Below are 27744 nucleotides of genomic sequence, written 5' to 3' on the forward strand. Positions count from 1 at the left end.
TTAACCTACCAAAGGACCTAAGACTACTATCTGCAACCAGACAAAGAATCTGATAATATAAAAAGTATGTATAAAATAATATTTTACCATATATGTAATATGTATGTGTTTGTCTAATGGTAAACCATTTCTAGGGCAGGAGGAGGGAGGGTAAGAAAAAAGGGGAAAAAAAAGAGTTACATAGGTAACTTTATTACATATTTTAAAAGGAATAGCAAGTTGTACATAACAGATCTTCAGTTTCGTGTGCAATCATCTTTTTTTTACTATGTTATTGAAATGCTTGCTTTATTTCAAAATTAACAATTAAAATTTTTTAAATTACATAAGGGCACTAGAGGAAAGAAATGGAAAAAGAAATCAAAGTTACAGAAGAAAAAATAGAAAGGGGATTTACAGTTTGGCACAAAGAAGGTACAAAACCTTACCCAAGAACAAACTTAACAAATCAACATGGACAAACAAAAAGTTAATGACCCATAATAAGAAATGTTAAAACAAAGTGAAAAGGTTGAAAATAGAAGAAAATGTAAGGTATCTCATGTCAAAAACAATTGATCAGGAAAACAGATTAAGTAGGGATAATTTAAGAATTATTAGACATAGACATAAGCTATGACAAAAAGAGTCTAGGCATTGTATTTCAAGAAATCATGAAAAACAGCCCACCTCTACCAGATTTTAAAATGAAAACAGAAAGAATCCACTGATCACTTCTTGAAAGAGAACATGATCAAAATTCCATTGTATGTGAGCAGGCTTCAGCATTCATTCAGTAAATGAAGCAACTTTGACAAAGAACAAAAATAAAAGTTGATGTCAGGGAAATGTATGAAAGGAAAAGATGTGCTGGTCAAATACGAAATGCTGACAGATAGAAAGCCTGAATGTTGTTCCCATCATCAGCAGGACTGGAGGAAGGTACACTACAATGAGTGGACATTTTGTGACAAACATAGGTGAGGACTTCCATCAGGCTTGCCACCAAGCAAGGACAGGTACAGAAGACATACAGCCACAATCTGCAATCATTTAGGGAACATTCAATGAATGGGATCAAAGCTCCATTAAGCAGGATGCCAGCTCCTACCTTTGGTACTGGTGGCATACAATCAAATAACACACTGCTTTACTTTTGCTTAATTCAAATGAAAGATTCAGCACTTTCCAGGTCATTCTCCAACATAGGTAATTTTTTTTTCTCTTGGTCAGAACCTGATATTTCAATGATGTCGATAGTTTCCACAATGAAGAAATTCTCTCCTACCAATGCAGATCAGCAACTTTTCTGCAACTTATAGTGTGCTAGGGCACTGAGAGATTAAGGACTTGCCAGTCATAGGTAGAATAATAATAATAATAATAGCTAACATTTATATAGTACTTAAAAGTTTGCAAAGCACATTACAAATATAATCTCATTTTATCCACACAAACACCCTGGAAATTTGGTGCTATTGCTATCCCAATTTACACTTGAGAAAACTGAGGCAGCCAAGAGATCAAGTGACTTGCCCAGGATTACACAGCTAAGAAGACTGAGAACTGGATTTGAATTCAGTATTCCTGACTGCAAGACCAAAAGCTCTATCTATTGTACTACCTAGCTGCCTCATTCTTGTCAGAGGTTAGAATTTGAACCTAGATCTCCTTGGCTTTAAAGCCTGGTCTTCCAGATCACCCAATATGACAAAATGCCTCTCCATCCAACAATAACTATATTTTAAATTTTTTTAAAAGCAAAACAAGTTGATTAGAGGCTAAAAGTAAAAGTCCAGAAGATTATAAAAACTTTAAGTATCCAACTTAGGACTAACTAAAGCAAATCTCTGAAGTCATCTAGTCTAACCTCCTCATTCTGAAAACAAGGAAAATGAGGGTCAGAAAGGGGAAGTGACCTTGGTTACGATCACATAACTAATTAGTGGCAGAACTAGAACTTATCTCTCCTGTTCCTTCAAGGTATAGAAAACCATAGTCAAAAGCTACAAGAAAAAAGATTAGTTTTTCCATGCAGGCTACTCTTTCAGGTTTAATAGCATCTTATGTTATAGTATAATGTCTAAATAAAGTATCAATGAAACTCAAACATCTCTGTATAAACCCATGCATGGTATATAGGAGAAAGCTAAAACATACAGGGTGTTAAAAGAGAAAGCAGGCTGATACTGTGTTGAGGTATGATACACAGACAGAGTGCTCCATGGTATTCCCTGCAATGTTAGGAGAAAGCAAGGAAGGCCTTCAGTATGTGGTTTGTGGACTCTCCCTGTAATGACAAGAGGCTTGGACAAGAGTCACAGAATGGGCATGCATGGGCATGCCTTGCATCACTGGAGGAATTTCCATATCTATGAGACCACGGATCCATTTAAAAAATATAAAATAGATATTTTTGATTACATAAAGTAAAAAAGGTTTGGATAACAAAACTAATGTAACCAAGATTATAAGGGAAACAGAAAACTGGGAAAGAATTTTTGAAAAGAGTGATTTCTGGATAAAGGCTTCATTTCTCAAATATATAGAGAACTGAGTCAAATTTATGAAACATACAAGATGGAATAGGCTAGGCACAGGAAACACAGTAGTAAATGACACTAGTAATGTAGTGTTTGATAAACCCAAAGACTCCAACTTCTGGGATAGGACTCAGTATTTGACAAAAACTGCTGGGAAACTGGAAGATAGTATGGTAGAAATTAGGCATAGGACCAACATCTGACACTTTATACTAAAATAAGGTCAAAATGGATACACGATTTAGACGTAAGAGGTGATACCATAGGTAAATAGGAGAGAAAGGAAGAGTTTACCTTTCAGATTCTTTGGAAAGGAAAACAGTTTATGACCAAGCAAGAGAGAGAGAATATTACAAAATGCAAAATGGATGATTTTGATTACACTTAAATAAAAACATTTTGTACAACAGAGCAAATGCATCCAAAATTAGAAGGGAGGCAGAAAGCTGGGAAACAATTTTTATGGCCAGTACTTCTGATAAAGGCCTCATTTTAAAATATATAGGGAACTAAATCAAATTTATAAGAATCCAAGTCATTCCCCAATTGAGAAATGGGTCAAGGATATGAACAGGCAGGTTTTCTGATGAAGAAACCAAAGCTATCTATTCCCATATGAAAAAATGCTCTAAATCTCTAATGATTAGAGAGATGCAATTAAAACAACTCTGAGATACCACCTGACACCTATCAGATTGCTAAAATGACAAAAAAGGAAAATAATAAATGTTTGGAGAAGCTGTGGGAAAATTGGAACACTAATTCATTGTTGGTGGAGCTGTGACCTGATCCAACCATGTCTGGAGAGCAATTTGGAATTATGCCCAAAGGGCGATAAAGTTGTGCCATACCCCTTGACCCAGCCAATACCACTTTTAGGTCTTTTCCCCAAAGAAATCATGGAAAGGGGAAAGGGACCCACATGTACAAAAAATATTTATAGCTGCTCTTTATGTGGTGGCAAGGAATTGGGAAGTTGAGGGGATGCCCATCAATTGGGGAATGGCTAGACAGTGTGGTATATGAATGCAATGGAATACTATTGTGCTGTAAGAAATGATGAGCAGGATGAGTTCAGAGAAACCCTGGAGGGTCTTACGTGAGCTGATGATAAGTGAGATGAGCAGTAAACCAGAAGAACATTGTACACAGTATCATCAACATTGAGTGTTGATCTACTGTGATGGACTAATTCTTCTCACCAATGCAATGGTACAGAAGAGTTCCAGGGAACTCATGATAGAAGAGGATCTCCAAATCCAAGAAAAAAGAGAAGAACTGTGGAGTATAGATGCTGATTGAACCATACTATTTCTTTTGTTTTTGGTGCTGTATGTTTTCTATTTTGAGGTTTTTCGTCATTGCTCTGACTTTTCTCTTATAACATGACTAATGCAGAAATATGATTAATGTTATTATGTGTATATATATATATATATATATATATATATATATATATATATATATATATAAAACCTATATCAGATTACCTGCTGTCTAGGGGAGGGGAGAGGGAGGGGGAGGGTAGGGGAGAAAGATCTGAAATTGAAAAGCTTGTATAAACAAAAGTTGAGAACTATCTTACATGTAACAGGAAAAAATAAAATACTTTATTAAAAAAAATACAAGGCATTTTCCAATTGATAAATGGTCGAAGAATATGAACAGCAGTTTTCAGACAAAGAAATCAAACCTATCTATAATCATATGAGAAAGTGCTCTAGATGACTATTGATCAGAGAAATGCAAATTAAAACAACTCTTGGGTATCACCTCACACCTATCAGAGTGGCAAATGTAACAAAAAAAGGGAAATATTGGATGTTTGGAGGGGATGTGGGAAAATTGGGATGCTAATCCACTGTTGGTGGAGTTATGTAAAGATCTAATCATTCTGGAGAGCAATTTGGAGCTTTGCCCAAAGGGCTATAGAAATGTGCAAAACCTTGATTCAGCAATACCACTGCTAGGTTATATCTCAAAGACATCCCCCAAAAGAGAAAAAGATCTCTTTGTACAAAATATTCATAGCAGCTCTTTTTGTAGTGGCTAAGAATTGGAAATCAAAGGAATATTCATCAATTAGGGAATGGATAAACGAACTGTCATCTATGATTGGATGGAATATTATCGTATTATAAGAAATGACTAGCGGGTGGGGGGGAGCAGCTGGTGTCCAGTGTATAAAGCATTGGCCCTGGATTCGGGAGGACCTGAGTTCAAATCCAATCTCAGACACCTGACACTTACTAGCTGTGTGACCCTGGGTAAGTCACTTAATCCTCACTGTCCTGCAAAATAAAGGAAGAAAGAAAGAAAAGAAAAAAGAAAAGAAATGACAAGCAGGATGATTTCAGAAAGGCTTGTAAAGATTTGCATGAACTGAAGTATAGTGAAGTGAGCAGAACCAAGAGAATGTTGTACATAGAGACAGCAATATTGTTTGATGAAGAACTGTGAATGACTTAACTATTCTCAGAAATACAATGATCTAAGACAATCCCAAGGGACTAATGATGAAGTATACTATCCACCTCCAAAGAAAGAATTGATATTGATTGAATACGATTGAAGCATGCTATTTTTACTTTCTTTCATTTTTTTTCTTTTATTCAAGTTTTCTTGTACAAAATGACTAATTAGTAATGTTTTTACATAAGCACACATGAAAGCCCACATCTGATTGTTTACCACCTCAGGGAGGGGGGGAGGGGAAGGAAGGAAAGGGATAAAAATTGGAACTCAAAATTATAAATAAAAATGTTTATTATTAGAAAAAAAGAATTTTAGTGTTCAGATTGAGTATTGTCTTAGTATGGTTGGTTGTTGTCCTTTGTTCTTGAATAGACTAAAATAACATCACTAGGTTGCAGTCAAGGTACAGTGTGTCTGTCCAACTGTGGCTGATCATGAGCTCAGAAGGCTTTACCACAGGTCAAGTACAAATAGTCCCATGTAGAATTTGAGTAGAGATGTCTCTAAATTTGCACATCTCATGTTTCTTTTGACGCTACTTCAATTATGCTTTATTCATACAGCCAGCACCTTTCTCTGATGACGGCATGCTGTGCTGGGCAGTCCTGTGCCAGTGTCTCCCATGTATGCAATCAATTCCAAAGTTCTTCAGAGAGACCTTGAGAGTATCCTTGTATGGCTTCTTCTGACCTTAAAGTAAGCACTTTCCTTGCATGAGTTCTCTGTCAAATAGTCTTTTAGGCAAATGAACTTTTACCATTTGAACAATGTGGCTAGCTCATCAGAGTTGTGCTCTGTAGGTAGAATTTGAATTCTTGGCAGTTCAGCTCCAGAAAGGACCTCCGTGTCTGGGACCTTATCTTGCTAGATAATCTTCAGACAATTCAACTGGAAGCAATTCAGTTTCCTGATATGGCTCCGTAACACAGTCCAGATTTTACAGACAAACAACAATGAGGTCAGCACAATGGCTTGCAATAGACCTTCAGTTTGGTAGGCAGCTTCTTCTCTCCCACATTTTCCTTTGGAGCCTCCCAAATGCTGAGCTAGCTTTGGCAATGTGTGCATCAACCTCATCATCTATGTGTACATCCCTGAAAGTATACTGCCAAAGTGAGTGGACTTTTCCACAGCATTCAAAATTTCTCCATTTGCTGTAACTGAAGGTTCCACATATGGAAGGTATGCTGCTGGCTGGTAGAGAACCTCTGTTCTCTTGGTGTTATTTGTTAGGCCAAAATTAGCACAAGCAGCAGAGAATGGATCCATACTTTGTTGTATCTAAGCCTCAAAAGCTGCACTGAGTGCACAATCATATCGCAGTATAGCTGTACTACAGTTGTAGATCTTGGCTTGGGGGCCTAGGGTTAGGATGAGAAAAAAAGTAAATCTTGCAATCTTGCTTTTCCAGTCACTGGCTGGAACTAAGGGGAACAGCTAATACCTGCCAGCCATGCTAACTATGAACATTTCTGGAAAGGACAGCCAGAGGGAACTCTCTATTCTCTTTTCAATAAGAAAGGGCTATAATACCAGGTATGATGACCAGCTAGTAAGTAGAAAAATAAGGAATTACTTTCATGATTTTATTTACAAGAGGTTAGGGCTGGGACTAAAAGACCTCAGGGCTTCATTCAGGCTGCTTCATGTATATAAGCAGATAGGTAATTACATGGCCACTCTATTCACCGTATGTCTCACATTATTATAACTATAACAAGAACAATAATAAAGCATTTATACAGCACTCTAAAGTTCACACAGTACTTTATACACATCATCTCATTTGATCCTCAAAACAACCCTGTGAGTTAGATGTTATCATTATCCCCATTTTACTGATGAGGAAATTGAGGATGAAAGAGGTTAAGTGACTTTTACCAGTGACGTGCAAGGAAATGTTTAAGGCAGGATTCTAACTCAGGTCTTCCGTCTCCAACGTACAATACATTTCTGCCATGTTCCAGATGATTATATTTTATCCACAGTAATTAGGAAAAATCTTTAAAAGAACCTTAAGGGCAGCTAGGTGGCGTAGTGGACAGAGCACGGGGCCTGGAGTCAGGAGTACCTTGAGTTCAAATCCAGCCTCAGACACTTAACACTTACTAGCTGTGTGATCCTGGGCAAGTCACTTAACCCCAATTGCCTCTCTAAAAAAAAAGCAAACCAAAAAAAAAACAACAACAAAAAAACCACTAAAAGAACCTTAAGCAGATAATTAAAGAAATGTTCCCATATCCCTTTTCCATAGCACTTAGGAGATGGATTTTCCAAAATTTTAAATGTTAAAGGGCTTGGTTATACTGTGCTACAGTGTTTTCACTTATACCTAGTGAGAATAATATTTTACAGTAAGATAAAAACTGTTAGCAGCTGATATTTGCCAGGAACTTGAGAAGTGTGTTTTGACAGCTTAACTATTCTAAATTTCAACTCAAAACTAAACCCATTAGTCCTAACATCCAAAATAAGAGCCACCATTTTGTAAATTTTAAGAATTGGACAAATTTGTGATTTTTCTTATGGTTTTAATAACAATTACTTCTGAGGATTGTTCTAAGGATCAAATGAGATAATGTATGGGGAGTGCTTTGTGAATTTTAAAGCACTATATAAATGCTTCATTGTTGTTGTTATTTGATATCAATAGTGGATAGAGTATTTGCTATTTAAAGTTGCAAATTATTTCTTGGTCCACTATTTTAAAGAATTTTTGTGTCCCAGAGTTTTTCATTAGTACAGAATTCTCCTCCTTTTGAGATCCTAAGGCTCTTATTACGTAAGTAATCAAACATCTATCTCATAGTCTCATCTATGCAGGCAAGCAAATAATTTGAGACGCCAGCAAATGTATATTAGAGATTACATCTAAATATTAACAATACAAAATTTAAACATTGTAATGTAGATTTGGCATATCCCTAGACCAATGAAATGGCATCACCCACAGGGAAGATACTGGGGAGACCTAAGGACAGGCCCATGTATGAACACTCCACCTACCACATGGCTCCAATGGCTGTATAGTCAGAACTCTTGGTGCCACTGGGGTTTTTTCCTGTCCTTGGATCTGAGGGTGAAAAACTTCATTCAATTATAATAGATAATTCCCTGCAGTAAAAGGGGTAGGCCTGGGAACACCCTCCTCCCCTTTAGGCCTTGTGACCCCAAGAAATGGCCTTGGAATTTTGGTCTCATACTTCATATGTTTCCACATAAGTACAGGGAATGATTTCTGCACCTCAGGAGGCCATCTTGGTTCAATTGTCCAACTTAGGTCTCTAAAATCACAAAAACATATTGTGGGTGACTACAGTCTGAATGACTGCATTGAAGATGACTGACAGAGGATTGATAAAAGACCATTTTGTAACATCTGCCATGGCACTGAAGACCAATAAGAATACTGAAGAATGCTGATAGTGGTAGTTTGAACAGGAGAAACATTTTCATTGGGAAAAACTAAAGGCTGAAAGTCATCATTTTACCTAGTTCTGCTATTTAAGTAGCATCTGTGCAAAAATAAACTTACTGGGGGCAGCTAGGTGGCACAGTGGATAGAGCACCGGTCCTGGAGGTCAGGAGTCCCTGAGTTCAAATCTGGCCTCAGACACTTGACACTTACTAGCTGTGTGACCCTGGCAAGTCACTTAACCCCAATTACCTCACCAAAAAAAAATAAAATAAATAAACTTATTATCAAGCCTTAGACTAAAACCTATAGAGCAATAATATGCTCTAACTTAATTTGAGCCCTTAATCTACCACAAATTCCATATTCAATTTCTTGAAACATTTCAATCCACATTATCTATGAGCCTGGATGAACAGGAACACCAGTGATATCTTGGAACATGGCCAGTCTATGAGTATCAAAGTGATTGCTCATCATCACACAACTATAAATTGGCAGTAGCAGATACCCAAGCAGCTGTTTGGAAGCTGAAGTGTGATAATTGCAAGCAGGAAGGGCAGGGGAAAAAAACCACTTTAAGAATTCAATGAAACCAACCTCAAACAATACAGCATAATTGTGAATGGCTGAGAAGCAACTCAACCCTGGCATAGTGTTTCCTCTGAATAAACATTTCAGCATGATCTTAAGTTCATTATCAGTGTTAGAACCCATCAACAAAAACTTTGGGCATCAGCTACAGTCACTAGCTTTCGTGACTTTTCAAAGATTTCCCAGTTGCTTAACATGAACTACATTGGCTGCTTGAAACATATATATATAAAAAACCATCAAGTAGCATCATCATTAAAAAGAAAGGACAATTATAGTTCATGAATCCTATTAATATGTAGAAAGCTAGTTTTCAAATTGGTTTTGATAAATTTCCAAGTCCTGTCAATTCTAGTTCCACATCCCTTACATCGAATTCCTTCCCACCCTTTCCCCCTTCACTCACATTGGTACTGTCCTCGTTCAGATCCTTATCACTTTTCACCTATCCTCTCCTAAATGGTCTTTCTGCCTCTAGTCTCTATTCTATCCAGCTCATCAATTACACATATGAAAAAGTAATTTTCCTAAGATAGAGTTCCAATTCTGCCACTCTGCTACTCAACCTGTGGTGGTTCCCCTCTGACCTACAAAGAATAGAAACTCCTTAGCTAGACATTTAAGGTTCTCCACAACTTGGCTCCATTCTATTTCTCTGGCCTTATTTCTCTTTATTTTCTGATGACTAAATTTCCCCTACTCTTGGCCTGCTATCTCCTGCCTCCATGTATTTTGAACATTTGTACAGACTGTTTGACATGACTAGAAGGGGAAATACTTTCTTATTTGTGCTTGTTAAAAAAAACTTTCTCAAGTCTCAGCTCAGAGCCCCTTCTCTCTGAAGCCTTCCATGATCCCTACCTGACTAAAAGTATTCACAGCCACAGTTTCTTTATATCATGCTTATTTGCATAAATAAATAGCTCCCCTAGGGGCAACTAGGTGGTGCAGTGGATGCAGGAGGACCTGAGTTCAAAATCCAACCTCAGACAGTCACTTTAACCCTCATTGACCTGCAAAAAACAAAACAAAAGAAAAGAAATAGCTTCCCTAAGTAGACTGTAAGTTTTTCAAGGGAAAAGAACATATAATTTTTCATTTCCACATTTATAATGCATTCTAACAAAGTAACTATTAAAATGTTTGTTGTATTCTTGCTCATTAAAGCTGACTTAGATTTGTAATCATGTATTTCTTTTTTTTTTCTTGCGGGGCAATGATGGTTAAGTGACTTGCCCAGGGTCACACAGCTAGTAAGTGTCAAGTGTCCTGAAGCCGGGATTTGAACTTAGCCCCTCCTGAATCCAGAACTTAGTTGCCCTGTAATCATGTTTTTCTATCAAACCCTAAGAAAGAAATTTAGGCTCTTTATGTGACATCCAATATAGATAAAGATTAAGGTATTTTGTCCTAGAAAATCATGGAATTATGGAGGCTTTGGCAGTGAGTTGAGGAAGAGGAAGTAGTAAAGGTTGTTTAGGTCCAGGTTTTTATGCTGAGGATTCTTTCTCTTTTGACAACTGCTTTCTTCTTGTGTGTTTTAGTCATTTCTTTCTTATTAGTGTTTTGAGGTTAAGATTTAAGGGCAGAGGTGCCAATTTTGGTCTTCACCTTAATAGGATATGAATTGCTAGGAATAAAAAAACAAAACCAAAAATGAACTTCCCTCTCTGGCTAGCTACCCTAATTAAAGCTCAGTATTCTAGGCTTGGTGTTTGGTTACTCATTTCTTTCTTATGAAACCTGGAGGTGATTTGTTTTTGAAGGATCTGTCTGGGTTTTGAAAGCAAAATTTGCCATTGAATTGAGGAGTACAAATAACCTGGTGTATGATAATTGAGAACACTCACTATTGAATACAGTAAAAATATGTATGTATTAAACCTAATCTCCTAAAAAAAAGCTAATATGGCAAATTCATTGACATGGACATAGGGGGTGGGAAGAGTTCTAGTTCAATTTAATTTTAAGAATTTGAAAAGTGTAGACTATGGGTATACAATAAGAATACTATCACAATACTAGTATATTTTTAAATGTGTTTTTAATCAAGTAATCACAATTGCCCAGTTTACTAAATGTCTATTGTTCTTTAATAGAAATATCAGATGATTGAAATGTGGTTAACGTGAAATCAATTTCTTTCTTTTCTATTAGATTTCAAATGAACAAATTTTCAATTTTTTTTTAATGCAACTTTGAGAAGAGCTCCCCACAGTGCTGAAATCGAGGCAAAAAGAATATAAAGTAACTAGATACTTAGGTAGGTATATACAGAGGTAGGCATAAATAAAGTAACTAGGGGTAATCATCAAACTTTTAAAAATGTTAAATTAACTTTTAAGTATAATGTTCCACACTTTGATCAGGTATATTAACATATTAAAACAATGAACCTCAGCGCTGAGGTAGCTGACTTATCCATCTATTTAAAATTTTAATTCAGATTCCTTGTTCTTTAGGTTTTATTTTCACAAAAGGATTTCCATAGTGGAAAGAACAATGGATTTGGAACTGGGTTTAAATCCTAACTCTGCCAGCACTTAACTGCTTGTGTGATCTTGGGCAAACTGATTTTTCTTTCCTAGGCCTCATTTTCCTTGTCTATACATCAGGGCACTGAACTAGATTAGGTTCCTTTTGGTTCTGTCATAATTCTGCTACCTTGTAGTTCTTAAAATCTAGATATTGAAATCTAACATAAACTTGAAAAGGGCTATGAAAAGCATCAAGATTTAGAGATGCTCCCTGAAGACATAAAAGAACAAAAATTACCTGTTCATTTAATATATTTTTGACTGAGTTTCACAGTTAAATCATATAAATTCAGGACTCCGTTAATTTGGAATTTGTGACATTTGGATCACGTTTGTTTTATGAAAGGCGGATCTACTGTTGAACATAAATGCCAGGCTTTAAAAATATCTGAGTTCAAATTCTGCCTTTAACACTCACTATGTGACAATGGGCAAGGCATTTATCCTATCAGACAGAATTTCCACCATGATGACATAATCTGCAATACATCTCCATCAAAATCAAATGAGATGACATATGTGGAAAACTATGCAAAATTTAAAACCGTCTCCAAGGTTACCAGTATCCTTCTAGTTTCCCAATTATCCTACTTGAGTAGCTTCCTAACTCCCAAAAGCCTCAGTCTACCTACCACCATTTGCCAATCTATTGTTTTTACTGAGAAAAAGTCCACCACTGACCTGCTCCCTTGCCACCTCTACAGTCAAACCCTAGTTCAACTTTTAAACTATTACGGTAGCCTCTTAACTGGTCTCTAAGACTCCATTCTGTTTCTTTCCACCACAGTACCCCCCAAATAATCTTTCTAATGCATAGGTCTCATTAATGTCAGTTCAAAATGATCATCATCACAAACTCTCTCCCTCTTCTTAACTTCACTATTTTTAGTGAGAGTACCAACATCCTGCTAGTCACCTGTGTGCCCTCCTCCACTTGAAATTATTCTGGAACAAAACAGAATAAACTCTCAGCGTGGGCAATACAAATTAGAATAGGATCTTGTAGGATCAAGTCCTAATACTGGGCTCAGTCCATGGAAGCCCAGGGCTTACATGGTAATGAACCACCAGTGATTTGCACGTAACCCTTGTGCCAGAGGCCCCCTCCTGACATTAAAGACCTTGATACACTTTGACCTTTCACTTCTTAGGCTATTTGCCTCTACTCAGATAAAGCCTGAAAATGTCAATATTTAGCTCTCCTGAGAGTACTCCAAAATCTCGCTCTAAGTATTTATGAATATGAGGAATCAACTAAAACAGCTTTATTAACAGAGGAAAAGACACCTGGAAGGTCTCTTATATGTAAAACGAGGAGGCTTGCACGAAGTGATCTCAAAAGTCCCTTCCAGTGCTAGGCTCATGTTCCTAGGATTTAGCACTATTCTATTAGGTATGAGATCAAGAGGCTCCAGGCCATTTGCTCCTCTACTACTTTAAGAGGGATCCTGCCGTGTTCTTACTCAAAAAGCTCTTTCTGAAGTATCAGAAGAATGGGGAGGCCTTCTTTTACTAGCCTAGTTCCTATTTCCCTCCCTTTCCATTGGCCTTTCTGCTTTCTCCAGGTAGCTGGACTAGGCCATGAAAATTATCCCATACAGCTCCCTGAAAGGCAGAAGGATGGAAACAGGGCAGGATCCAGCCAGCTTTTATTCATACTTGTTCTGTGTGGGACAACTTTGCCTCAATGCTGAAGGTTCATGTCTTGCAACATATAGAGTATATACATGATTCTCTTCTATCATTCCTTGAGGATAACGACAGAATGATGTGTTGAAGAAAAACCAGAAAAACAGCATTGAGCTTGAAAAGTACTGATAGTGCCCGACTTTCTCCCCAAGGCTGCTTGCCTGTAGTACCTGAGGCAAGGATCCTCCCACATCTTTATCTCCTGCTTAACTCCAGGTTCTGGTAAAGGTATCCCTCCTTCTTTCTCTTACTCAAAGCCTTGAGCCTTACCTTTTTACAAAAACCTCTCAATATTGCTATCTAACTTTAAATATATTGCTCCTCCCCTTCCATGGAAATTGCTCTGCTTTAAGGCTTAACCCAACAAGAGATCAGTAGGTATGTGCTACAGAAAATTTCCTGAAAGCTCTGTATGAGCCTCCCCAGAGGCTTTGGGTAGATGTCTTCCATCTTGGTGTCTGTCGCACTCGCTTCACTCTGATTCCTCCCAACTGTTATTTACCAACCTCAACTCCTACAGAGAACCCTTGGTCAAGTACTGTCCCTTTTGGCCTAGTTTCTGCTACAGAATCATTTTTTATCATTGCATATTACTGTTTTTCTTAATGAATTTAAGATGCTCAGTGAATTAGGGTAGGGTAGCTAGGTGGCTCAGTGGATAGAACACTGGTCTTGGAATCAGGAAGATTCTTCTTCATGAGTTCAAATTCAGTCTCAGACACTTACTAGCTGTGTGACCCTGGGCAAGTCACTTAATGCTGTTTGTCTCAGTTCCTCATCTGTAAAATTAGTTGGAGGGGGGCAGCTAGGTGGGGCAGTGGATAAAGCACCAGCCCTGGATTCAGGAGGACCTGAGTTCAAATCTGACCTCAGACACTTGACACTTAACTAGCTGTGTGACCCTGGGCAAGTCACTTAACCCTCATTGCCATGCCAAAAAAACCACACACACACACACACACACAAAATTAGTTGGAAAAAGGCAATGGCAAACCACGCCAGTGCCCTTGCCAGGAAAACCCCAAATGGGATCACAAAGAGTTGGATACTATCTAAACAACTCAACAACAAAACTAGAATAATTAATATTTGGGCACTCAATAAATCTTTTTGAATTAAAATCAACACTTTTTTAGACTTCACTAATTTTGGCTGGTCTTGTCAAATATTCTGCATCAATGGCATTCATTTACTATGATTTTTTAAAAGTCACAATCAATAGTCACTGACTACTTACTAGGATTAGGTGAAACAAAGTATATTATATGTGATACTAATAAATGATAACTAAGCATTTATATAGCACTTACTATGTGCTAAGCATTGTTGCTGAGTGCTTTTATAATTATTATCTCAATTGATAATCACAAAAACCATGGGAGGGCAGGTGCTATTAATTACCCCGTTTGCAGATGAGGAAAACTGAGGTAAATGGAGGTTAAGTGACTTGCCTAGCCAGGGCCATACAACTAGGAAGTGTCTGAGGCTGGATTTGAATCCAGGTCTTTCCTGACTCCAGGCTCAGTGCTCTTTTTACTGTGCCTCCAGTTTGCACACACTCCAGCTAGTTTGATGAACTGATTCTGCAATCTTCCAATAAACTATAAAATGAAATAGAAAAGATATTACAAATGGAATATATATTGCTGGACAGCCAAAATGTGGCCTACAAATACTTGAAATCAATCTTTACAGAGACTGGGGGCTCTACTGGACTGTCTAGATAACCTAGAAGACTAGCTGTAGGTTGTTTACTTTGGAATTTAAAGGAGAGGAAGGAGAGCATAGCTTCAGGAGAAACAGAGAAAAAGAAAATGGAGGGAGATGGGAAGAGTTAGTACCCTGACCTCAGGTTTAAGACTACAGTAGAGGGGGTGGCTAGTTGGCGCAGTGGATAAAACACTGACCCTGGAGTCAGGAGTACCTGAGTTCAAAGCCAGCCTCAGACACTTGACACTTACTAGCTGTGTGACCCTGGGCAAGTCACTTAACCCCCATTGCCCCACAAACCCTCCCCAAAACAACAAACAAACAAAAGACTCCGGTAGAGATAACAATTCTCAGATGAGTCTCTATGTTTCTTAAAGAAACAGAGTTTAGAGTGCACAGCTAGACAAGGTTTAATTCACCAACTCATCAGAAGAAAGTCATGGAAAAATACCCAAACCAAGCACAATTGTGGAATGGAGAGAGTCATAGATTAAATCTTAAGCCTGGATCTGAGAATTTTTGAGACCCTCTACTTCAAGAAACTGAAGAGAAGAACAACATGTGCAATAAGTACTTTGAATTTCCAGGTAGGGTATCTATTTTTAAATTTCAAGACTTTTCTGTCTTCTTTTCTTTTGTGTTCCGGTGCCAGTTTGTTCTAGTGGTTAAATTAATCCACTCTCCAGTGAATGAATTGCGTGTAACAAGAGCAACTTCTGTTGTGGATGAACTGCTCTTTACAAAGTACTTTTACATCAAGAACTTTTACATTTAAAATCTGTGAAGTCTGACAGCCATTGATGAGAACAAGATACCAAGTGTGCACAGAGCTGAGTTGAGCTAGTCCCTTAAGGATTAGTTGAATAACTGGCTTGATGGAGGGGAGTGACCATAGGACATGGTTTTGGTTTTCTTCAACCCTAGTTCAAGTGGCACCAGAATCAGTTCTCTCCTAATCCCCCATTCTCTCCAAATTGTTGGATAGATAGGAAGACTGGGAGAATGTGGTATCTCATAAGTCAAAGGAGTAGAAATTCAGCAGGATGTTAACAATGTCAAAAACTGTGCAGGCCTTTACTTTACAGATGATGATGTTGAAGCCCAGAGAGTGGTTTTCTATTAAGTTAGTGGTAAATCTAGAGACAGACTCAAATTTACCTATTTTCAGGGCTCTTTCTGTCATACTTCTTAAAAAAACTCAAAAAGAAGTTATTTCAGAATGTGATGGAATCTTCACCATGCAAACAACCCTAATAACAAGGGAAAAAAACCAGGAGGGAAAATATCACAGCTATTCCCAGAGTTGTTAGTGGTTTTCCCACTGAGAGTGAGAAACTCCCAGTTGTGTTTTCCCACCTTTTCTTGTTTCATCTCCCTTCCCCTAGCAAGAGACACTCAACTACTGGTTAAAAATAAACAAGCTTACTTCAGTCTTCCAGCACTATGCAAAATCTGCACACAGTAGTTGTTCTTATGCCTTCTCTTTCTGACTCCTACTCAGAAAGTCCCTCTGGTAGGGCACCATTAGGAGGGCCCATGACTTTTATAAAGGTTTGGAACAGAATCAGGAAAAGGCACTGAGCAATGCATAGGAAAAGGGCTAACTATAAGACAGCTGTAGTTTCAATAGCTTCCCCTGGGAACAACATTAGCTCCAGACTGGATTATTAGGGGAATTGAAATGTAAAAGCCTAATCAACCCTCACTCCCATTGCCTTCATTCCTTTGCTTAAGAAATCTGATAGGAAAGTACCTTATGGTTATCATTAAAAAAAACAAACACCCTAACAAATAAATTTAACATTTACCCTGTAGGCATGGAGGATACAAGAACAAAATCAAATTACCTCCTTACATTCTACATCTGTGGTTCTCAAAGGGCATTCTAGGAAGTGATGCCTTGAGTTGCAATTCTTGGCAATTATTAAGTAAGTGCTCAATAAATGTTAACTGGCTGACTAACTGCCCCTCCCTGCTAAGCATCAAAAAGATCACAATGGCTTCAATATTTGTGAGGTGCAAACTCATATCCTCTGATAGAGTCCTAGGGAAGTAAGGAAATACCAAGGTGAAACTGTAGGAGAGGAAAAACAGCGGTGGAGGAATTCCAATGGTATCTGGAGGCCCAACAATCTGGAAATGCACCTTAAGCATTGAATGTGCCACAATTACTCACTGAGCCATGAACACAAAATAGTTTAGAACCACTTTGGTATAATAAGCTCTTAAAGCACAATAAAACTTGTAGTGGGTGCTGCCCGTGGGATGCATAACATACTCAAGTAGACCTGTAATCTCCCTCTAATAATGAAAACTGCTGCCCAATCCTGTGTTAAGCTTTGTCCGGGTCTTCCCATAACTTCAAAGCAAGAGCATCAACCAATGTGTCCATGTCTGAGGGCCTTCTATTTGTTATTACTCGTTTCTCATTATGTGACCAGCTTATCATTCTTTTTGTTTTCATGCATCTTTGATGACATCTTTTACTTCAGCTTTCCTTTATAATCCTATGTTTGGAATATATTGCCACCTGTTTCACACCCTCCATGTGTTTCTTGTTGCCCTCTGAGTGATAGTTTTGAATTTTTCATAACTAAGTTTTTCAGGTCTGTCTGAATATAGGTATAAATGGTGATACCTCAATTAATAGCACAAAGATAGAAGGAGAAGGAGGGGAAATAACTGTTGGCACCTTACAGCATTTGAAGTTTTATCTCATGTGAGACTCACAACAACTCTAGGAAGTATTACAGGTATCACCACTCATTTTATAGATGAGACAACAAAGGCTGAGAAAGGTTATATGACCTTGCTCAGGGTCACAGAATTTGTCAAGTATCTGAGACAGGGTTTGAACTCAAAGGTTACTGTAATCAGGGGTCCAGTGTTCAATCCATTATATCTTGTAGAAGTTGGTAGTGTGTGTATAATCTTCATAAATCATGTAAAACAGCTGTAGGGTAGGTTATACACTGCTATACCAACATCCCTGTCAAGGATTATTTTGAACCCTTCATTATTCCAAGTCCAACACTCTATGCCCACTACTCTAAAACCAAGAAATTAAAATGCGAATCAATTGTTTGATAGGCATGGACACTCTAAACAGCAGCTGGGCTCTGTCCGCAGTCCCAGTCTAAGGGGCAGGACATTATTGTAAACAATGGTGGCATTATAGGAAGAGACCCAGTTTTCTTGTTCGTACATCTCAAAATTGCAGATGACATAAAGATAAATGAGATAACTAAGATGCTAGATGCTAGACACTAATTTGGTAGGAATAAGTATAAAGTCCTACACTTGAGTTCAAATAAATCAACTGCACAAGTTTAAGACAGGAGAGATAGGATTAGATCACAGTTCTTAGAAAAAGAACCAGAGGGTTTCAGTGGCTCAATAAAATCACAGTGTTATGTGACAACCAAAAATACTGAGGCTATCTTAAGCTACATTACGAGCAGCACGTTTTACAGAACAATAGAATTATAGCTCTATTGTACAATGTTCCATTATACAATTAGACCACATTCTGTGCTCAGTTTTGGGTGCCAAATTTTAGGAAGGAAATTGACCAGCTGGAGGGCAAACAGTGGGAGGTAGCCAGCACGTTCAAGGGTATTGAGTCTATAGAGGAAAAGTCTTAGGGAAATATGAGGGGCTGTTCTTGAAATATTTGAAGAGCTTTTATTTGAAAGAGCCATTAGATTGTGCTTGCCCCAAATAAAAGAATAAGAGCATTTAGTGGAAGTTTAGGGGGCAGAAGAGTTTCTAAGTAAAAACCTTCCTAAACAATTACAGCTGCTCACAATAGTATGGGCCATCTTGAAATGTATTATCCATCATTTCTCTTTTGGCAAACATGGGATGATGGCTTATTGAAGTACGATAGAGGGATGATTATCAGTTGATTAGGTAACCCTCTGAGACCTCCTTCTAATTCTGATATCCCATGAGTCTCCAAACACAGAGAATACCAATGTATATAGTTCAATTTGCAGGTTGTGGAGCTCTTGATATCTTTTTTTTTTTTTTTTAGTGAGGCAATTGGGGTTAAGTGACTTGCCCAGGGTCACACAGCTAGTAAGTGTCAAGTGTCTGAGGTCAGATTTGAACTCAGGTCCTCCTGACTTCAGGGCCGGTGCTTTATCCACTGCACTACTTAGCTGCCCCGAACTTGATATCTTTTAATGGTACTCTGAATATCATGATTGTTCTTCAAGAATCATATAACTGTAGATTTTCAGAACAGAAAGGTTCCAACTTCTTCATTTTGGTGAATGAGAAAAGCTGAGGCTCTCAAAAGTTAAATGACTTTTCTAAAGCAATGTTTTCCATACTTTATGTAAGAGCACTCCACTCACATTTTTTCTAGCCTGTATTTTATTCAATTAAATTAGAATTCTATTATAAATTTTATAACATATATTTATTGACAAAATTCTTTACCATGTTTACCTTGGTAACATAATGTGGCAGATTTTTAAAAATATGGTGGAGTTCAAAATAAACATTGTAATTCTTTTCAACTACTATCAGTATCAATATTTTTGTCTTCATAATTGTCATGGTACAGAACCCCATTTCATAAAATAAGATGTTACAAGTGCTAGTGAAATGTGTATTGCTTTTTTTGGTAAAAAAGAAAACTCTTTACTTACCTGAATGCAGAACATAATAAGACTTTAAGATTCAAAAATGTGTTTCAACAAGACAAGTCTAAAAAATAAGTGTTCTTCTTCTGACGGAACAAGACCAAATAGCTCATATTTATCCATGACCAAGTTACTTATCTTTCATATTTAGAAATGTCTAATTGTTTAATTTTAAATTAGAATACTTCTGTAATCAGTCAAGAGATAAACCAGCAAGTCTGTACTTTCTTCTATTTCATTTGAAGTCAGGCATCATTACAATTAGGAAGCATCTCTTTTGTGGTAGCTAAGAATTGGAAATTGAGGGGATGCCCATCAATTGGAGAATGGCTGAACAAGCTGTGGTATGTGATTATAATGAAATATTATTGTGCTATAATAAATGACAACCAGGATGATTTCAGAAAAACCTATAAAGATGTTTATATGAACTGATACACAGTGAAGTGAGTAGAACCAGGAGAACACTGCACACAGTAATAGCATATGGAATGATGAACAACTATGAATAATTTAGCTATTCTCATCAATACAACGATCTAAGACAATCCCAAAAGACTCAAGGTGAAAAATGTTATTTGCCTCTAGGGAAAGAACTGATGGCATCATAGACTGAAGCACAGACTGAAGCATGCCCCCCACCTCTCCCTCCCTCCCTCCCTCCCCTCCCTCCCCTCCCTCCTCTCCCTCTCTCCTCTCTCTCTCTCTCTCTCTCTCTCTCTCTCTCTCTCTCTCTCTCCTTCCCTCCCTTCCCCCTCACTTTCTTTCCTTTTCTCTCTCTTTCATTTGAGTTTCTTCTACAAAATGACTCTTTTGGAAATGTTATACATGATTGCACAGGTATGACCTATGCCTTACCATCTCAGGAACAGGGGAGAGGAGGGAGGGAGGGACAGAATTTGGAATTCAAAACTTTAAGAAAACCAACAAATATTTAAAATTGTTTTTACATGTAATTTGGGGGAAATAAAATATAATTTAAAAAAAGGAATTAGAGACCATATCAAAAATCCTATCTTTGTAAATTTATTACATAGAGCTATAAATTTCTCATAATATACTAACTTCATCTTTTCATATCAGAGTATGGAATCTATATCAGGAAAAAATTTCTGGTGTAAAAAGAATTTGCTTCATCTTTATGATCACTAAGAAAAATGGCCATTTCTTCTAACCCAAACATTCAAATAATGGTGAGTAATGTACTGGAGAAGGAAATGGCAAACCACTCAAGTAACTTTACCAAGAAAACCTTATGGCAATATTGCAATGCCATGGTCCCCAGGTCACCAATATTTGGACATGATTGAAAAACTGAACAACAGTAACAAATGTAATGTTAGTGAAAAGTAATATTAGGCAGCAGGTTTCACAATTATATAGAAGTGCCTTTTGCTTCTCCTTCATAGTATTTACAATTTTACAGTTAGCCTTCATTTTAAAGTACATTTTAAAAGGGATTGATTACTCTAATAACACCTTCAAAACTGCATGCAATTCCTGCTCTTATCTCTCCATGCAACTGCTTTTCTATGAAGTATGTAATGTGTCCAAACTGCAAAGGGGCCATATTTAAAACTATTGCTTGTTGATTTGCATTTTGTGCTTGCATTGATTAAGCTCCATAACTACAGTCTAATTAATTATCCCACATTATATAATTTTCATTTTAAAATCTACATTGATTTTATTAAAATTTCTTTTGATATAGCATTGGCATTAGTAGGTTTGCATAATAACAAATCTTCCTCAGCACATATGTAAACCTATGAGCAAGCACTTTCAATTATACCTGTTGCTTCAACTACTTATAGGCAAAGGAGGAAGATTTTAGTTTCTTCATTAGTTGAACATAAAGGTCTCAGAAATATGAGAAATTCTCCTTCTTCTTATGTTATTTTTCAAGTGGAAACATTCAAAGTTGCTTTTTGTATTGACAATATCAATAGCTGCAGGTAGCAACAAAATTGCTATTGAATGACACCTTTTATACTTAGCAGTTTCAACAAGTAACTTTTAAAAACGCAAGTGAGTCACTTAATAACAGACTTTTAAAAAAAATTCTTTGGACAATGTATGCAGCAACACACTTTTAAGATAACCCTTCCGTTTATTACATTTCATTCTATCTGCATCAAAACAATTCACATAAAGCAAACACAACATTCTTTCCTCTCCATCAATAACATTGTTTGTGAATTCCAGTGAGAAGTACAATGGATTATACCTTTGTTGTTAGATTTTTGAGTAGCTTTTCCATTCAAACTGATTATGCATTTATCTATTACAAAGGGATATTATTTTTTACTTTCTTTAAAAAAAGAGACAAATAATGAGAACAATTACATGTAAATGTTGAAAAGTTCAAACAAATTTCCATAACTGTTTTCAAGTTATTCTAGTTATTTAAAGTTGCATTATTTTGGAAACCACATTATTAAGTACTTACATAAATGGATGATGTTGAGAAAAATGACAGGGGTTATGGCACTTTAATTTCCAGTTTACACACTGGAGTTTAATTGCAGTAAACAAAACTGAAATACTTCTGTGTTTGAGCCTAGTCCTTAATGAGGTGCCAACTCAAATTTGAGCTTGTTTCTGAATACCTTCTTAAATAATGACTGCAGTGAATTTGTTGTTGGTTGGGGGCAAATTTGGCTTTTTAGTCTTACCTTGGTTTATTTTTATTTGAACTTGTTTTCGTGAAATAAGGGGGAGGGAGTAGATTGATGCAGGAGCCATCTGACAATATGAGTCATTAATTCCAGTCTACTTTGGACATTTCTGATTGTTGGAATTTCTCCTCATACTGAAACTAAATCTGACTCTTTGCAAGTGTCATTCACTGACCCTAGTTCTGCCTCCATGCCCAGGGGCCAAAGATAAACACATCTACTTCCTCTGCTCTGTTGTAATTCTTTCAAATCTTGAAGACAGAAAAACGGACTAATTACACAGTAATAATGATATACAAGGGGCAGCTAGGTGGCGCAGTGGATAGAGCATCTGGCCCTGGATTCAGGAGTACCTGAGTTCAAATCCGGTCTCAGATACTTGACACTTACTAGCTGTGTGACCCTGGGCAAGTCACTTAACCCCTATAGCCCCGCAAAAAAAAAAAAAAAAGATATACAAACTACCAAAAATAAAAGAGCAACAATTCCAGTATTCCTCAACTTTGAAGTGTTCTTCTAGAATATAAGACAAAATTTATAAGGGGAAATTTATATGGAGAAATACAAATATACCTTTCATAAAATTAATATCATAAATTTAACCTAGGCTCCCAGGTTAGCCCACAAAACCCTGTTTAATATATAAATCAGTATAATACTACACACTTGCCATGGAAAATAAAAGGAAATAATACTACTGTAATATCATTATAATTAGTTTTTAATTTGTGGAACTGAATTTTTAAGGCCCTGTCAATTACAGTTATCATATCTTTTTGTCCCACAAATTCAAATATACAAACCATATATAGAGTAGCTTGGAAAATTTTGAGGAAATTCAGAATGAAGTGGACTGTTATGACACAATTATAACAATCCCATTGTTGCCCTTAAAAAGGTAGTCTTGCTCCAAGTTAGGTACACTTAATTTGCAAAAGATCCACATATACAAATAGCAAGTGATTGTCTCTCACCCACATATTCTGGCAATCCTCTCAACCTTCTCTCCCTATCAGGTTAGTTGCAGACATGATGTTATTATTATTAATCAGTAATAACTGGTTTATGGATTGAAGGTGGTATAATGATTAGAATGCTGAATTTGGAACCAAAAAGACAATTTCAAATGTTACCATTGACACTTACTAGCTGTGTAACCCTGGGGGAAGTCACCTCTGTACAATGGAGACAATGTGTACCATGGGGACAATAATAGAGCCTACCTCACAGGATTGTTGTGAGGAACAAGTGAAATAAAAAATATAAAGAATTTTACAAACCTTAAAGGACTATATAAATGTTAGCTATTGGTATTGAAATCCGACCCTCATAATCAAAGTCTGGTTGTCTGAGGGACTCATCTAAACCCAACATCATCTCTTTTCCTACTATTTAAAGGTAGGACCTACCATTTATCATAAAGATAATAAAAAATGTATATCCACATAATACATTTTTTTTGCCTTTTGTTTTTTATGTGTGGGTTTTTGTTTTGTTTTGCAGGGCAATGGGGGTTAAGTAACTTGCCCAGGGTCACACAGCTAGTACATGTCAAGTGTCCGAGGCTGGATTTGAACTCAGATACTCCCTGAATCCAGGGCCGCTGCTTTATCCACTGCGCACCTAGCCGCCCCTGACATAATACTTTACAAAGCAGTTTTACCTATAATCATACATTATCTCAATTTTTCCCCTTGAGGGATGATACTAGTCTATCGTTTTCTTCACTGCTAAAAACTGTTAATGTTGATTCAGGGAATTTTCTTCTCACACCTATTTAATAACTCCCTTCCCTCTTTCAACTTTTAGTTCAGGGAAAAAACCTCGTTATATGCTAGCCAAGTAAAAATTAGATTTAATCATGGCTATATAAGTAATGTTAATGACATACCAGTTAACTAAGGAAGTCAAAGGATTAAAAGTTAGACACAAGAGTTAATGCCATCAACTTATAAAACACTTGTAAAGGGTCAGATGCCAGACAGAACTAAACAGAAATCCATTTAAGAATCTCTACAAGTCTCCATTTGCCTTCACACTTCTCCTCTATATGTCTGATTTTCTTCAGAGTCAGAATGTTACATAAAGAACTATTTCTTATTCAGTTTTCTATTTCTGTTTTAAATATTAGTATTGCAACAATATTAATTTCTACTATATTTTATCATGAACACACACTATTTCTGTTATGTTGAGGTTAACATAAGCTTAACAGGAGGTATATCTGTGAACCAGCCTTGTAACCTAACCACTATTTATAACATTTTCTGTGAGAAAATGTAAATAGAATACCATATAATCTATTACCCTGCTGGACCACAATCCATTTGCCCCATTCAGACCTCCTCTACAATCTGAGAAAACCAATCAAGGAACCAGAAATAACAAGATCTGAAACAGTATATGAGGAATCCCTTTAAATCACCCTGCCCCCAAGTTAATCTACAACTAATGGTTTGATTTTCTAATCAAATTTGCTTAACTTAATTATAGTTCACTATCTGCTATAATAATTTAAGATTTTTAACTTCTCTAGTTTCCATGTATTACAGCCTTTGTGCTGTCATATCTGACCCTTCATGACCCCATTTAGGGTTTTCTTGACAAAGATACTGGAGTGGTTTGCCAATTACTTTTTCCAGCTCATTTTACAGATGAGGAACTGAGGCAAACAATGATAAGTGACTTACCCAAGATCACATACCTAGTAAGTGTCAGAGGCTAGATTTGAACTCAGGAAGATGAATCTTCCTGACTCCAGGCCCAATACTCTATCCATTGCGCCATCTAGCTGTCTTTAGACATTTCAAAAATCTGCAGTATCAAGACACTATTCCTGATACAATACATTAAAAAAAGACTGAATTATTTTAGTAAGACACTTAGTCATTTGAGGGTGTTTTAAGAAGTGATTTACAAGTATAATAACGGAAATTTACAATATACACTAAGTTTTCATTTACTATTTTGGCATGGAAAGTTCACTGTTATTAGCATCAAGGCTTTTAATAAACAAGGCAAACTTAAAAAAAAAAGTTTTTCCTTAAAGTATGTGCCACAGGAAAAAATAACAAGATGTGAGTTGAATTCTATGTGCCAAGTTAGCCAATATCACAACTGTCAGCAAAAGGAAAGGAGGGGAGAGAATATTCTAAAGAAAACTAAAATGTGCCCAATGATATAATCTAGCATTATGAAGCTTGAAATGCTTGGAGTTCATAAAAATTTCTTCGAAGAAAAATCATTCTGGATAAAATTGGATAACTGTAGCTTTAAATGAAAGGTCTAAGAAGCTTTTAAAAGTCACCATTTTATACCATATGAAAGATAATACTACCACCAATATCTGCCTCTCACTTACTTGACAGAAATGAAAAGGGTCACATTTAGATGGTAAGTCACTAGAGAGAAGGTTCATATGATGGGAGAGGGAGCAAAAGCAAGGAAATAGGGAAAATTTCCTTGCCTCAGAGGACAAGCAGGAACCCTCCAGATAATCCATCCCTGAGCAAGTGACACAACTGGATTTGAACAAGTGAGCCTATTAGACACAGACATACACACAAAGATATTGGGATAGAGACTAGACCTATGATTTCATTGGCATAGAGAACTCTCAGGTCAGGAAACTGCCTCCACCAATGCAGCAGATCGGCACTTCCTCTCTCTGCAACTTAGGTTAAGTGACTTGTCTAGGGTCATATAACCACCATGAGTCAAGGATGAGACTTGAACCCCAGGTCTCCCTAGCTTCAAAGTCTAGATCCTTATCAGTATATCTCGTCCCTAGGATATGCTAAGAGGAGACACAAATAATTAATTAAAAATCAGGGGTAGAAACCCTTACAGATATTTCAGAAGCTTTTAACGCCCAATTTGCAAACTGCTTCAGAAGTCTACAGTAAAACTATTTTTTAAAATATTAAAAACGAATTGACTATTTTACTTTTCTATTCTCTTTACATTGAAACAAGACTTTGGTAATTAATCAAGCTAATTAATCTCCCTTTCTCCCCGACCCCCCTCCCCATTCACTAGAGTGTTTGAGCACACACACACACACACACACAAAATCAGCATCCCAGCACTGGGAGCTCCCAAGTGACATTAGTAGGCAGACTCACCCCAGACGCTGCGGTGCTGGAAGTGGTGAGGACTGGGGGCAGCTTCTCTCCATCCTCTTCTTTCCCTTTCTCCTCCTCCTCCTTCTTCTCTTTCTCCTCCACTGTCGCTGCCGACCCCGCTACCGGAGAGGTATCCTGAGTGTCCTCATTCATGGTGTGACCCGACAGCCGAGAGCCAACCTTTTCTGGAGCGGGAGGGAGAAGCCGTGAGGCGGCGGGTGGCTGGGGTGGAACCGCTGCTCCGGGACTCTGGTGCTAGCGAGCGGGGATGCTGGGGATGCCGGGATGCTGAGATACAGGGGATGCTGGGGATGCTACTGATGCCGCGGCCGCGAGAGGGGCTCCTCTCCAGCCGCTGGCAAACACCTCCTCCTCTCCCCTCCACCCCCGGGCCGGAACACCAGGCAGCCGCTGCCTCGCTCTCTCCCCCCTCCACTAGCTCTCTCGCTCGCTCACTCCTCCCTCGCCGAGCTCCCGCCCCCGCCCCGCGGCGCCGCCGGCGACAGCGGCTTCCTCCCGCCAGCCAGCCCGCCCGCCGGGCCCCTCCCCCCGGCCGCCCCCATCTCCCTCGCACCCGCTCCGTCACCTGGGGGCTCGCGCCCCGCCCCCTCTCTCCTCCCCCTGCTACGGTGAGTCAGTCACCTGGGGCCCCGCATCGCCCGCCTCAGCCCCACGCCTTCCTCCCGCCCGCGCCGGCCCCCGCCCCCGCAGTCGGCCCCGCGCTCGAGGGGAGCGCTACTAAGCGAGGGCCGGGCTCTCCGGCAGCAGCCCGCCGCGACCCGCCCCAGCCAGTCCGGGAGCCCCGGGAGGAGGGGCTGCCCCTGGAGCCGCCATATTTGCGTATGGGCTGGGGCTGGGAGACGCGCCTGGAGACGGACCGGAGAACCCGCGGGGGCGGGGCGCTCGGGCAGGGTTGGCGTACGCCGCGGCGTATGCGCTGCCTTCCTGCACTCGGACCAGGCCGGGCCCAGCGGGTCGGCGGCCCCTGGGTCTCCTCTTCCCTCGGCGCCCGTAGAGATAGGTTCGCTAGTCAGCCCTCGTCTGTGATGCTTCCTCCAAGGGATCCAGCCAGGACCTTTCCTGCTTCCTCGATGTCCCGCTGCCAAAGGATGCAGAAGTCATCACCGATGGGTCCCGTGCCCTCGGCTTTGAGTCCCTGAATTTCCTGAGTCAGAGCACTGGGGTGGGACGGCTAAGTGCCCCAAACCTGGACTAGAGCTCTGAGGCCTGGGAAGCCTCAGGCCAAAGCACTCTCCCCCCCCCCCCCCGTGGGGCAATTCAGGTTAAGTGACTTGCCCAGGGTCACACAGCTAGTAAGTGTCAAGTGTCTGAGGCTGAATTTAAACTC

General features: G+C 38.5%; 1 protein-coding gene across 6 annotated transcripts in view; it reads right to left on the reverse strand.

Annotated features, from left to right (window-relative positions):
• The window catches only part of HECTD2 (HECT domain E3 ubiquitin protein ligase 2), a 125234-nt gene extending 97702 nt beyond the window's left edge, over positions 1 to 27532 (reverse strand). The window contains exons 1-2 of one of the 6 annotated variants that reach the window (XM_043990061.1): positions 27275 to 27532; positions 26397 to 26581 (exon numbers count right to left, since the gene is read on the reverse strand). In XM_043990061.1, the coding sequence (XP_043845996.1) occupies positions 26397 to 26549 (153 nt within the window). In that variant the 5' untranslated portion in view covers positions 26550 to 26581; positions 27275 to 27532. The other 5 variants (XM_043990057.1, XM_043990060.1, XM_043990062.1 and 2 more) reach the window with 5 other exon arrangements.
• Between the last annotated feature and the right edge of the window lie 212 nt (positions 27533 to 27744).

This window comes from Dromiciops gliroides, chromosome 2 (assembly GCF_019393635.1).
Source record: "Dromiciops gliroides isolate mDroGli1 chromosome 2, mDroGli1.pri, whole genome shotgun sequence".
In the NCBI taxonomy this organism is placed as follows: Eukaryota; Metazoa; Chordata; class Mammalia; order Microbiotheria; family Microbiotheriidae; genus Dromiciops; species Dromiciops gliroides.